The sequence below is a fragment of the Thamnophis sirtalis genome, unplaced genomic scaffold, assembly GCF_051295495.1.
Source record: "Thamnophis sirtalis isolate CommonGarterSnake01/CBP01778 unplaced genomic scaffold, rThaSir2_p1.2 scaffold_3, whole genome shotgun sequence".
Taxonomy (NCBI): domain Eukaryota; kingdom Metazoa; phylum Chordata; class Lepidosauria; order Squamata; family Natricidae; genus Thamnophis; species Thamnophis sirtalis.
The window spans coordinates 99,411,137-99,422,342 of record NW_028261383.1 but is presented as its reverse complement, the minus strand read 5'-3'; the positions used below and the strand labels follow the sequence as shown (position 1 = coordinate 99,422,342).

Below are 11,206 nucleotides of genomic sequence, written 5' to 3'. Positions count from 1 at the left end.
TCTCTGAGTCCCCCTTCCCCAAGAGAGCTCACGTCACCTTAAACAAGACTGCCAGGTGGCTATCTGTTGATGCAATAAGTACAGAGAAGTATTGTTACTTTTTCTAAACCAGAATGAGCAACTTTAGCCAGACAATGCCACAAGAAATGGTTGTTGTTTTTCTGGAAGTACAAGGGCTGCAGAAGGAGAGGTGAAGTGGATAAAATGCATGATAATGATAATGATGGCAGCCTTCTCTGATTGCTACATTTGAGAGACTCAGGGTGATTAACATTCAATAGAAACTATGAATCTTGTATTTTTGATTGAAATGCATTTTTGTTTGAGTGGTTTGGAAATTACTACTTCCTAGCTAATAAAGCCACATCCAATTTCAAGCAGTAAATTTTAAAAGGCCCACTCATGCTGTAGACAAAGGGGAAGATGGGTCAAGGGCCATAGGTTGCCCTCTCTAGTTTTAAAATGTTTGAAGTTAGTTTTGTTACATTCATATTGAAGAAAACACATGCAGTAGAATGGCTGGCCCTTGGGTGTTTGCTCTTTCCATCAACTGTCTTAGAAAAAGTTGGTTTTCCACTTTCTTGTGACACTACAATGGAGAATGTTGTGATGTCAGCATTCTTTAACAGCAAACTTTAGCAATCTTTATTCCATTCTTTAATCTTCTGCCTAGCTGCTTCTTCCCAATGGACAAGTTTATAAACTGCTGCTTTACTACAAGTGAGAAAAAGTCATTGTCTGACACAACACAATCTCTATTGATCCTTTCTCTGCCAGTATCTGGAGACTGGAACAACTACCTATCTATGTTGGGGTAAGAAAAAAAATGCAGTTATATCTATTTATTTTGTCTCTGCCTAGGATGTTGCAAAATGCAGGGGAGGTTATATGTCTATTTGTATACTATATTTTTAGTATCCAGAATGACTCTAAAACATCTTACAAAAGCATTACAAACATCATAATCTATAAGATTGGCTGAAACTCAGCAGGTTCTGACAGGATCTGTAAAACCGGTAGTAGAAATTTTATGTAGTTCAGCGAACCGGCAAATACCACTTCTGGCTGACCCCAGAGTGGGGTGGAACTAGAGATTTTGCAGTATCCTACCCCTGCTATACCCACCACACCACGCCCACAGAATTGGTAGTAAAAAAATGATTTTCACCACTGCTACAAGATAACTACACTGTTCTGAAGCCATCTGTATATTATTCAATCAGATTATTCAACCAGGTGGTGGATTCCTTGGCTGAAAAAATCTGTCACCTCTTTTGCCTCACTTCTGAAAAGGAGGGGACACAAAGTCAGAGTCCTTTGTTGACTGGAGTGTAATAGTGGCCTCATATGGGACCCACAAAAGTAACTCTTTTTTCAGGTCAGACCAAATGTCACAGAATCAGAATCCTCACATTTGTGTGTGTGATGGCTTTCTCAGTACATTTCCCAGTAATTGTGGGTTTCCTGGATCAAATCTACTTCCCAGCAGATTGTAGATATCAATCCACGGTGATGCTACTTGTTTCTCAGTAACATGATGGTTTACTGCTGGGGAGGGGCATACATGGAAATGAAAGCTAGCATCACAAAAACCCCAAAGTTCTTAACAACAAAAAACAATGTTACATTCTATCCCAAATTGTAATGATATTGTATTTTTTGATAACAACATTCAGATAGATTTTACATGATGCAGATGGATTGCAGTCCATTTTATCCTCAAAACAATGCTGTGACCGAAACTAAGATGTGAGACTCCAACTTCATCAGAATGCAGACATATGGGGTTCTAGTTTGACACTCTGGCCATTTAATCTCATATCCACATCCTCCAAATAATTACCAGGCTCAGATGTGCTTTGTATAGAGTTTGATGTTCAAAATTTCCAAGTTCTACGTACAGGACTTTCCTTAGAGTTTCATACCAGGACCAATTGGTTTATGGTATATGCACTGCAGCTACGTGCCTGATTTGATGAGGCTTTGAGATGATGGATGGATGGAATGGATGGAAACTGAACAAGGAGAGATTCAACCTGGAAATAAGGAGACATTTATTGACAGTAAGAGCAATCAACCAATTGAATGGCTTGCCTTCAGAAGTTGTGAGAGCTTCATCACTGGTAGCTTCTGAGAACAGACTGGACTGCCATCTGTCAGAAATGGTGTGGAGTCTCCTGCTTGGGAGAGGATTGGGCTAGATGACCTACAAAGTCCCTTCCAACTCTGTTAATCTGTTAATGATTGCACCCTAGAGAGAAAGAAGAAATTATTCATTAGAAGAATTCAAACCAATATTTGTGAACATATTTAAAGATTCTATATGCCCATTTAACAAAAGTATTTAAATTTCTGAAAAAAAGTTTTTTATTAAAAAAAAACCTGCCACCAAACCCTGACAATCTGACAGCTGGGCAATCATGGATTGTTTAGATTAGACTTCATTGTGTCTTAATTCAAGGAATGTGAGATGACCAGGGACTGAACAACTCAGCACAGGGAATTCTGATCCAGGAAAGGCATACAACATTTGACACTCTTAAAATTCCCTCTGATGGGCTGATATTTGCTTCTTTGTCTCTGCAATTTTGCTCCTCTCATTCTCCTTCACGTCTGACTAATATACATGCCTTGGAAGACACCTGCTATCAAAAGTCTTCAAAAGCATATTGAAAAAGAAAAGCCCATATAAGAACTCTGGAATCTCTCTCCTTCTTTCAAAAGTATGAATACTTTTTAGTTTAGTTTAAAAGAGCATTCATTGTGATGATGAAAAGTGTTACTCTGAAGAAATGTCTGTCTTTTCATATAGGGTAGGAAAATTAATATTGGACAGGTGCATATAGAAATCTATATAGATGCTGCAAGTTAATGCTGGAAGTATTTTTAAACAGCTGGTTTTTTTTTCTTTATTGGAAATGAATGTACACTGCAGTGCCAGGTATATTTTTAATTATTTTTCCTGTTGCCAATGTAGGAGATTAGCATCAACAAGAGGAAATGAATTTGAAGAAAGGGAGGGCTGGTATTACGACAAAACAGAGTGATATTAAAATAATGAATACTTTTTCTCTTTCCATTTGCAGATCATAAATTGTTCTATGAACTGCTTTTTTAAAAATAAATCTCAGTTTCTTTTAACACTGTGTAATCTTCTTCTTTCTTTCTTTCTTTCTTTCTTTCTTTCTTTCTTTTTTCTTTCTTAAATCTCAGATTCTCTTAACACTTTTTTATTTTGTTTGTTTATTTATTTATTTTCTTCATCAGGAGCAAAAATTCAGCTGAACCTATAACAATTCAGCCATGTGCCACTGGTAACCTTGCTACTTCCAGCATGACAACCCTCTTACACACTGGAGGCAACTGGTCCACTGGTCTATTTGATATCTGCAGTGACAAGACAATTTGTAAGAGAATTGCATGTGTTCATTTAATTTTTAAAGCTGCTATCCAAACTTGCATGGGGAAAAGGAAGTTTTCATAACAGATTGCTGATTGGAGTCCTTTGCCCACCCCCAGCCCCCGGATGGATGGATGGATAGATGGATGGAAGGAAGGAAGGAAGGAGAGAGGGAGGGAAGGACCGAGGGAGGGAGGGAGTAAGGAAGGAAAGAACTGTGTAAGTTGTAGGGATTCCATCACTGGAAGTGCTTAAGAAAAGACTGGACAGCCGCTTGTTTGAAATGTTATCAGGTCTCCTGCTTTAGCAGAGGGTTGGACTAGAAGATCTCCAAGGTCCCTTCTAGTTCTAGTCTGATTGATTTATTGATTGATTTATCCATAACGTTTGGTTGCTAAAATGGTTCTTCAGATTTTCCAGTAGTGGACCCATTGCTACTGTCACCGAGTCCATATTCATACTAAATAGATAATATCTAATTATCAGATTTCATGTCTTCTTATATTATAGCTTTCTCTAGGTCTGTTTCATGCCTATACATTTAGTCTTTGACTTACAACCACAATTGAGCCCAAAATTACTGTTGTTAAGTAAGACATTTGTTAAGTGAATTTTGCCCCATTTTATGACCTGTCCTGCCCCAGTTGTTAAGTGAATCCCTACAATTGTTAGTTTACTGACACAGTTCTTAAGTGAATCTGACTTCCCCACTGGGAAGATGATTCCATGACTCCAGGACACTGTAACCATCATAAATATGAATTAATTGCCAAATGTCTTAATTTTGATCATATGTCTTCAGGGATGCTGCAATGGTCATAAGGATGAAAAAATAAGTCCCTTTTTTGAATGCCATTGTAACTTTGAATGGTCACTAAATGAGATATTTTAAGTCGAGGACCTACCCATATACATTAAATTACTAGGATAGTTTATTACCAAAACCACAGCTGTACCTGAAAAGCCACAGGAAATATTTAAGTTTTTCCTGTTGGCTGAGAAATGATAACAATCTTACAGAGATTCTTCACAGAACTGTTTCCATCACAATTCCTTGTTTCTATGGGCTGCAGTAGTGTCATCAATTTTAGAGGCTTCATCTTTTTGTACAGGTATCAGGTGTCTAACCTGATTTTATGACCCTTTTTGGGTGGTGGCCCTTAACTACATGCCACAGTTGTTATGAAAAATAATTGTTTGCAATGGGCCGGTTTTTGCTGAAAACTGGAAGTGTATGTCAGTTTTCAGCAAAAGTGTCATAAAATATGGTCACGGGATCATGAAACACTGCAAGTAGTCATAAATGTTGGCTGATTGCTAAGCACCCAAAATATGGTCATATGACCACAAGGGGGTGAACGATCTTTGGAACTGGGTTGTAAATACCCTTGGGGAGGTACATTGTTACTTTGAATAGTCTCTAAGTGACTGGTCAGAAGTTGAGGACTTAGCTATATATGTAAACAACAGGTTTTTACGCAGATATTTTTCTTAAAAGATCTTTAATGTCTTGCTGATTTGGAGGAGGTATGTAGAAAACTAGAACCTTTTTCCCATTAGAGAAGATCTTACTTTATAGTTAAAAGCTGGGCAGGATGGTTTTACAGGGTCCGAAATTGATGCTTCCATAACTGTTCAATATACAGGTAGTCCTCAACTTAACAATCACAATTGAGCCCAGAACTTCTGCTGTTAAGTGAGACCATTGTTAAGTCAGTTTTGCCCAATTTTATGACCTTTCATGCCACAGTTGTTGTCAATCACTGCAGTTGTTAAATTAGTTAACTTAATTATGTTAATTTGTGTTACTTATAACATAATGATGTTAATTTAACTTAATAGTGTTAAATTAGTGACTTGGCTGTTGAGTGAATATGACTTTGCTTATCAGAAAGCTGCAAAAGGGGAATCACCTGATCCCAGGACATCACAACCATAATAAAGGTGAACCAGTTGCCAAGCATCTGAATTCTGACCACGTGACCATGGGGATACTGCCATGGTTGCAAGTGTGGAAAATGGTCCTAAGTCACTGGTTTCAGTGCAGTCACAAAATGAATGGTTGTAAGTCGAGGACTACCCATATATACATACAGCGGGAATGGAAAAAGGCCAATTATGAGGGATTCTGTGATCTGTAAAAGGAGTGCTAGCAGTTTGTGCTAGCACTCCTTTTACAGATCATAGAATCCCTCAGATTTGGGAGGTGCAAAGATGCTTAAGGCACATGTTTCCACCCCTCCCCATCTCTAGCATCCTAAATCTTCCTAATTTTTTGAGCCAAGTCCAGCTATGTGATCCTTCAGCTGACAGAAGCCATTGTGTTTCTCTCTGACCTTTCTGTTTGTACTTTGCAATAGGTATGTGTGGCTTGTTCTGTAGTCCCTGTCTGGAATGTAGACTTGCGAGCAAGTATGGTGAGTGCTTTTGCTTCCCATTGCTACTGGGTTCAACCTTAGCCCTAAGAGCCGGCATCAGAGAGAGACACAGCATACATGTAAGTCTATGTTGTGCAGAATTCCCCTACCCACAACGTCCTTGGCCATAAGCATTAGATCTTTCTCCTCTCCTCTAGTTCAGTTCCAGTGGGAGATATCTTGGTCTGGAAGAAATCCACTTGAATAACTTAATGGGTAGTAGAGATTAAGTTGAAAATCTTTACAAGGGTGAAAAGTTCGCAGCAGGCAGAACATAAAAAAATATCTCAGAGCTTCATAGGACACAATCTTGCCACTCTGTTCTCTTTCCCCAAATCCCACATTTCTTGACCGCTGGGGTCAAAGATCCCTTTCTCTGAGAGTGCTTAGCTCCTTAATGCACAGTTAATACATTAAACCGCTAAAATAGTTGCTCTTTTAGCCTGAGACAAAAGACAATGTGTTTTCAAATGGCATTTCTGAGCCAAATAAATTCCCATGTTTTTTTAAAAAAATTGAATAAAAGCAACTGTTTATCTTTGCTACAGCTGTAAAATTGCATTGTCCCCAAAGAGAAAATACACTTTTTCTATGTAAGCAGAAAAACTAAGGACCAAAGTCAATAATAAACTATCATTTCTGTGCCAATATATATTTTAATGCATGCCAAATGGAGTTAGAGTCATTTTAACATTTCAGTAAAAACTAAAGGTATTTGATTTTTAAGATAATTACGATCCGTATTTGCCAAATAGCTCTGCACAAGAATACAGTAATATCCATCATCCACATGCAGGAATGTATACTGAGGAAAAGTGAACACACATTCTAGGGTGTTTTTGAATATGGATGCAGATCAAATAAATGCTTTTTAGGTTTGGGCAAACTGGATTGGATTGCAGTTGTTGAATTGGATTGGTCTAATGCAAATAAGTAATCATTCCTGAGCGTCTGAATTGGCCCAATTCAAACTGTCAGTTTGAATGTAAGGTCAGCATTGACTTCTTTTGGAAGTCCAATTTGATTCAAAGTGGCCCAGCCTTTTAAGAATAATTTGAAGCAAATAGTCAAACTGCATCAACGCGATAAAGATTTACATTGCCCTAATGCTCATCTTGCCTTTCCTGTAAAATGAAAACATTAGAGGTTCTCCTGCCAAGGAAGCATGACACGATGCAGATGTTCTTCATGGCTACCACAACTTAGGTTAGAAGACAAGATGGAATGCCAGCACTGATTTTGGTCAGGTTGCATGAGAATGGTTGTGGTGTAAAACAAACCCTATGAAATGAAAGTTGCATAAAGTGGTTAAAGCTTAATATAAGTGCTTGCACTTATAGCATTGCACCATTCTCTGAGTAGTATAGATGTAAATATTTTCAGGAGGGAAAAACTATAGCAAAGGCGGCCCATTTTCAAATTATACAACTATGTGCAATAAATAGTGGTAATAGGAAAGGAATAGGAAGTATTTCATAGATAATTACAAGAGGATGATTGGTCCTGCATCTTTTGTCTAGCTCTTTAGCAATTCAGAGAATATAGGAATGGTTCTCAATTATAGTTTGTCCTTGGGATAGACTAAATAAGTATTTAGTTATTAAATTAAATTACATTACATTATTAATTTAATTTACATTAATTAAGTTATTACATTAAATTAATTATTTTAAATTAAAACCAGTTTAATATAACTGAGCTGGCAAAAAAAAGAGCCAAGCTGATGTAGTAATGAAAGTGCTGGCTTAGAAGCCAGGAGACCATGGGTTTTAATTCTGCCTTAGGCTTGGTGACTTTGGGCCAGTCACCCTCTCTCTCAGTCCAACCCACATCACAGGGTTGTTGTTGTTGTGGAGAAAATAGGAGGAGGAGAGAATTTTAGGTATGTTTGCCATCTTGAGTTATTTCTGAGGTAATAAAGACAGGTAAAAAAAAAATCTTTAAAAAGCAAATCCAGTTGACCATTAGTTCAGCAAAATGTTAAATTTAAATTTAACAACAAAGAAATAAATTTAACATGAAATGGTTTGTCATGGAAGCCACTGCCTGTGAAGGCCCTTGGATTGGGGCTAAAAGGCGAAAGTGGAAGCAGTTTGCTCCGTCCCATATCTGAGTAGACATGGTTGCCATGAAAGACTGGTCTCACCAGAAAAACAGTTCATTGTGTCTTTCTCCTTCCAGCTAGTGGTTAGTGGTGCTTTGCAACCCAGGTATTGTAGTCTTATTTTTAAATGGATATTGCCAAATCTTTCAAGAGTTTCATACTCACTTGAAATCATATAAATTCTAAGGCTCTTATCCGAACCTTGCAAGGTCTCAGAGGATTGTGATGACCTCCGAAGATTTTGGTATCTAGTCAAGGTATTGGCATTTTATTTACTTAAAGATTCATATTTAGTTGATGGTCTAGTGCCAGGATGGTGAACCTATGGTACACATGCCACAGGTGGCACAAGGAGCCATTTGTCAGGGCACACGAGGCGCTGCCCTGTCAGCTGGCCAGCGTGCCTGCGTGCGCTGGCCAACTGAGTTCACAATTTTTTAAAGCCATTTTTTGCTCTCCCCAGCCTCCAGAGGCTTTATAGGAGCCTGGGGAGGACAAAAAGAGCCCCCCCACGCCCCCAGAGGCCCTTTGGAGGCTTCATGAGCTTCCCTGAAGCCTCCGGAGCGCAAAATAACAGCCCTATGGGCAAACCGGAAGTTCGGGAACGGACTTCCGGTTTGCTCGGAGGGTTGTTTTAAATGCTCCAGAGGCTTCAGGGAAGCCTCCTGAAGGTCCCTGAAGCCTCCAGAGGGCCTTGGGGGGGGGAGGAGGCTTTTTTCACCCTCCCCAGGCTCTCATAAAGCCTCTGGAGCCTGGGGAGGGCGAAAAAAGGATGCAAAAAATGGGGGGGGGGTCGCACCTGTAGTGCACGCATGCACACTGGGGTGTGTGTGTTGCGCATTGCATTATGGGTGCAGCATGCCCACACACGACCCCCCTGCGCTCCCCCCACTTATGGCACTTGAGCACTTGTCATTGCTAGTCTAGTGCAAAGGTGGGGAACTTTGGCCCTTTTATGACTTGTGGACTTCAATTCCCAGAATTCTTATAATCAAAGTTGATAACTACACAACTTGGGAAGGCTAGCTGAATTCACGCACTTGTAAGATATCTTCAGGGAGATTCTGGAATTCAGTTCAACTGCAGAATGGCTGAGGAGGAGAAAGATTTTGTGCGTTTGGCTATTTTGTCCAATTGGGATGCAGTTCAATATAGCAAACCTAACTTTTGAATAAACATAGATAGAAAGGATGGTTGCATTTGGAGAGGAATACAGCGGCTGTGAGAGGATTGGGAAGAACAAAGATTATTTTTAAAATGGAGTGGCGGAAAACCAGGAATTCCTATTTCCTTCAGAGGTAGAAAATGGTGGCTGGAAAGTACAGATAGTCCTTGACTTACGACCACAATTGAGCCCCAAATTTATGTTGCTAAGTGAGACATTTGTTAAGTGAGTTTTGCCCCATTTTACAATCTTTTTTGCCACAGTTATTAAGTGAATCACTGTAGTTAACTTAATAACATGTTTGCGAAGCGAATCTGGCGTCCTCATTGACTTTGCTGGTCAGAAGGACACAAAATTGTGATCCCATGACCTTGGGATACTGCAAAGGTCATAAATATGAACCAGTGGCCAAGCATCTGAATTTTGATCACATGACTATCATGACCCGACAAATGTGCGCACGACAAAAGCGCGCCGAGGAAACCGCGGCAACAAAAACTGCAACGTCATAAACGTGCCCACAACAATGCACCGACAAAACCGCGCCCACAAAAGCGTGATTTCAGTTAAGGTAAGGGTTAGGTTTAGGTTTAGGTTTAGGTTTAGGTTTAGGGTTAGGTTTAGAACTCGCGGTTATTACTTGTTTGTTGAAGGCACACTTTTGTCGGCGCGCTGTTGTCGGCGCACTTCTGCGCTCATTCGTAGGTGCGATTTAGAACTCACGGTTTTCTCGCCACGGTTTTGTTGGTCGCACTTTTGTCGAGCGTGCATTTGTCGGTGAACCCATGACTATAGGGATACTGCGACGGTCGTTTGTGTGAAAAATGATCATTTCACTTTTTTCAATACCAGTGTAACTTTGAACAGTCACTAAATGAACTTTTGTAAATTGAGGACTACCTGTAATTCTCTCAGAGATGACTTGCAGTGGATCTTGCATTGAGTCGAGTGGCTCTGTGGCCACTTTCAATTTACAATTCTGAGTTAGAAATGTGGGGGAAAGCTCACAAAATGGAAAAGGTTTTGTTGCCTGGACACTATGCAGTGATCATAAGAAAAAGACAAGATGAGCAGAAGTTGTTTGGTCACAAAGACAAACCCCATAATTAAAGGCCTATGCAAAGAGGGAACAGGAACTGACTAATTAAGGGTGGATTCAGGTATGCCACTGATTTTGGGGCAGCATATTCAAATGTCAGCAACTAAAAAGCAGATACCGACGATATAAAATTAGAGTCAGGAGTTGTGGAGGGCTCTTTTGCTTCCCCATAAGGGATAAGTGGTTCTGCCGCGTTATTTAGATATTTCCGTTTCTCAGACTGAGGAAAATGTGGAATGCAATGGGTTGGTGACACTGTCATTTGGATTATTTCTGTATTTAAAGAAATCAAATTATTACCTCCTTTCAGGGAAAGCTCATTGGTGTGGAAGCGAAGTGTAATTTCTACTTCCCTACACACACACACACACACACACACACACACACACACACACACACACACACACACACACACACTGTTGGGAAAGAACTAGAATTAGAATTTCTTCTGTGGAGAAATTCTAATTAGATTAGCATTTAGAGGCATGGAAAAATGGTTCCTCAGTCTGTCTAATATGGAGAGATACTTTTCTGTTCTTCCCCAGGGAACTCTCTGCGAAGACTGGATGGCAGTTCATTGCTGCTGGCCTTGTGCAGTCTGTCAAATGGCTCGAGAAATGAGGATAAGATCTCTGTTCCAGGTCTACAAAATGCACCGATCCTCTCCTCCTCTTCTGGCCAAAGATACACTTGTTTAAAACCGCTCTCCCCTTCATCTCCAGAGGCCCCTTTAAAGGCAAAAAGATGTTCCGTGTTCTCTTCACTCCAGCCGCAGTAGTTCGAAGTGCCATCAGGCCTCTGGAGTTTGGCACCACAATATATGCAGTCAGTTCTGTTTGTTTGCATCGTATTTATCCATATGGCTTTATCCATCTGCATTGTCAGGACGCCTGAAGCATCCTGACATTTCCCCCTGTCTCAGGAAGCAGGGCTCAGTTTTCAAGCGCAAGGGGTTAAATTCACTTACTGTAGGTTTTCTTCTTCCATCCTTGCACAGGATTCCCTGCAGGCAATTATGCTT

General features: G+C 39.9%; 1 protein-coding gene across 1 annotated transcript; it reads left to right on the top strand.

Moving 5' to 3' along the window:
- The first annotated feature begins 686 nt into the window (after nucleotides 1-686).
- On the top strand, nucleotides 687-10,883 carry PLAC8L1 (PLAC8 like 1). Its single transcript, XM_014058881.2, has 4 exons — nucleotides 687-814; nucleotides 3,268-3,407; nucleotides 5,761-5,897; nucleotides 10,731-10,883. The coding sequence occupies exons 1-4, from the start codon at nucleotides 687-689 to the stop codon at nucleotides 10,881-10,883; spliced, it is 558 nt and encodes a 185-aa protein (XP_013914356.2).
- The last annotated feature ends 323 nt before the right edge of the window (nucleotides 10,884-11,206 follow it).

Coding starts and splice junctions, on each gene's coding strand:
- PLAC8L1 (XM_014058881.2), top strand. CDS start 687: ATGGACAAGTTTATAAACTGCTGCTTTACTACAAGTGAGAAAAAGTCA. Junction 815..3,267: donor AACTACCTATCTATGTTGGG/GTAAGAAAAAAA, acceptor TTTCTTCATCAG/GAGCAAAAATTCAGCTGAAC. Junction 3,408..5,760: donor CTGCAGTGACAAGACAATTT/GTAAGAGAATTG, acceptor ACTTTGCAATAG/GTATGTGTGGCTTGTTCTGT.